General features: G+C 34.0%; 1 protein-coding gene across 3 annotated transcripts in view; it reads right to left on the bottom strand.

Annotated features, from left to right (window-relative positions):
* Positions 1–6: 6 nt before the first annotated feature.
* LOC106880385 (uncharacterized) overlaps positions 7–2938 on the bottom strand; it is a 103173-nt gene continuing 100241 nt past the window's right edge. For all 3 annotated transcript variants that reach the window (XM_014930296.2, XM_052972366.1, XM_052972367.1), the window contains one exon: positions 7–2175. In XM_014930296.2, the coding sequence (XP_014785782.1) occupies positions 125–2175 (2051 nt within the window). In that variant the 3' untranslated portion in view covers positions 7–124. The remainder of the gene's footprint in view (positions 2176–2938) is intronic.

The following is a 2938-nucleotide window of genomic DNA, read 5'->3' as shown; positions in this document are numbered from 1 at the left end:
CGCATGCACACACACACATACATACACACACACACACACACACACACACATACACATATACACAGACAGACAGACAGAGACCAGGAAAGAATTTTAAAAGGACGGTGAGAGAGAAACATTGTTATCAACGGCGTTTGTTATTAACGTTGTCATATTTAATATTCTTCTCCCAATATTTCTGCAAATTCTTTGTATAATTTTTATACATATGCGAAAAATAACCCGATACTTTGTTAAGTTTTCTGCTATAGCTGTTGTAATAATTGTAATATCTCTGATAGCTGTCTCTTGACAGATTTGAAGTGTTTTCCTTCATTCGTTGATAAATATTTTTGAAGTTATTCCGTGCCAACATATAAGCATCATGTAATAATTGGCGAGTTTTAGTGAATGCCTTATTAACCTTTAACCAGGAATCAGTCCATGTCCGTCTTATAGTTTCCTGAGTTCTAGAGATCGGTTGAACTGCAAAAGTTTTTACCGAAATCCAAATTGTAGAGAGTTGCTTTAATGTCATATGCAGAAGAAGTTTTGTTTTTCTGTAAACTTTACGAGCTGAGTCAGATCCAATCTGGTAGATTCTCTTGGCTGTCCGAAGAACTGTCAACACCATTTTTGGTTTGTTGCCATCTCTGTTTATGATTGATGAAAAGCGCTCCTGGTAATGAGTCTTGTTAAGTTTCCTCAGAAGTAAGTGAAACCGTCTTACTCCGACAGTCGTCATTTCTTTTGGTGAGATGGAAACAGCATGTGTTGTCATGTATATTGTTTTGTTGATCCCTGAGGTTGTTTGTGACAGTTTTGATACTTGTGTGCTCTTGCTATTCAGCGAAATTAGTTCTGATATTGTTGGCATATTAATTGTTTTGTTTATCTGTAACGTCGGTTGTGATAATGTTAATATACGCATGGTTTTCGTTTTCAATGAAGTTGGTTCTGATAATGTTGGCAAGCGTGTGGAGTGGTTCTTCAGTAACGTTGATTGAGATAATGTGGTTATGTATTTGGTATTGTTCGTCAACAATGTTGACTGTGATAATGTCGATATGTTTGTAGTTTCGTTCTCCATAGACGTTGATTGTGATAATATTGATGCTTGTGTAGTTTCATTCCGCAAGCTTTTTCTGTCTGTTGTAACAGCCAAGGTATAGTTTTGTTTGCAGTAAAACATCTTAGATGATAGGAATCTTCGTTTAACATTCAATTTGCTTTTATATTCAACATTTGCATCTCCTGTTTCTGTTTTCAAATACCAGAATCCTCTCCGTTTTGATTTCATCCAAATTTGAATACATGATGAATCAACTAAATTGTGTGGAAGTTTATTTTGAGAGCTGTTATCAATTATTTGTAAATTATCTTTTAAATACGACAATATATCTTCTCTGTTTAGTGAAATCGATTTAGAAGGTAAAGGTAATAAATCGTTCATAGTGTCTTCAACCCAAATATACGCTTCGTTCTGGTTTTCAATATATGTGGTACCAACTTTAGACATGGGTGGCAAGATGAAATCATATGCCCACCAACAAACAGTGTATTTTGGAATTTCTGAGAATATCTGGCCTAGTATATTGGATCGGAATATTTTGATAACCAAACAATCAGTAACCAATTTGGGTTTCTCTGTGACTACGGTGACAGGCACATGAATCTGTTCAACAGTTTGTGGATTTGAAGCATCGATAGTTGTCAAAAGTATGTCTTCTGTCACTGAAGTGATATCCTTCGAGTTATATTTAATCGTATGAGATTCTGCCGATACTGTAGTTAAGGTGGCGTTACTTTTATCAAGAAAAAAATCAGAAGAATTGGTGGTTAATCCATATTTAATTGTCCCACTTTCATTTAATTCTTGCGTTACGTCTAACTGGGTGTTTTCTGTGGTGTATATTTTTAAAATGCTGGTATTTGTACTTGTTGGGATAAATATATCTACAGATTGCTTTTCTGTAGATATTACGTCAGAGGAATTAGTTTTGACTGTATATTGATAGTTATTGTCATGTTCAGTAGTAACGCTAGTTGATGTTAAGAGATAATTATCTTCACACATTTCTCCACTGGTTTCCTTTGGGCAATCACATCTAAAGCTATTCACTCTGTCGTAACAAATGCCACCATGTAAACACGGGTCGCTGCTGCATTCATTAACATCGACTTCACATCTCAAACCTAGAATTAATTAATACTACATATTTGAGAATATATTTTATTTAAGTTTATACAATCAGAAAAGGTTATTATAAACACATAATCTTCAGCATTTTACCCTACCAGAAGTCGGCGAGCTGGCAGAACCGTTAACACGCCGGACTAATTGCTTAGCAGTATTTCGTCCGTCTTTATATCCTGATTCTAAATTCCGCCGAAGTCGACTTTGTCTTTCATACTTTCGGGGTCGATAAGATAAGTACTTGTTGAGTAGTGGGGTCGATGTAATCGATTTACCCCTCGTTCGAAGTTACTGGTCTGAGGTCAAAATTTGAAACGATGACACAAATTTTGAATTTATCGCAGTTTTCTTTATTAAATTAGTTACAAAATTTGAATCTATTGCATTTTTCTTTATTAAATTAGTTTGCTATAACGTCTCTTTGTGTGTACTCACCATAACTTATGCTAAAGCATAAGCTTTGAAGAGAATACAATTTCAAAAAAATCATGTATGTAACAATTGATCCTGAACATCCATATTTAAACTCTATACATCAGAGTTTGTATTTCTCATTGTTTTGCTTTTGATATGTTTTTTTTTGTTTTGGCTATCTTCAAGACTGTACTAAGCACACTAATTTAAAATATCTGGGTTATGTAAATCTTTGCTCGTCTTTTGAAAGTATACTAAACTTCGAGTTTATTAGGTTCCATATGTATGAGATCCGATATTAACTATACAGTTTACTAGCAGATAAAAATATATATATATATATATATA

The sequence above is a fragment of the Octopus bimaculoides genome, chromosome 13 (genome assembly GCF_001194135.2).
Source record: "Octopus bimaculoides isolate UCB-OBI-ISO-001 chromosome 13, ASM119413v2, whole genome shotgun sequence".
Lineage (NCBI taxonomy): Eukaryota > Metazoa > Mollusca > Cephalopoda > Octopoda > Octopodidae > Octopus > Octopus bimaculoides.
Note: the sequence above shows the minus strand (reverse complement) of the source record. Positions and strands in the feature narration are given on the sequence as shown.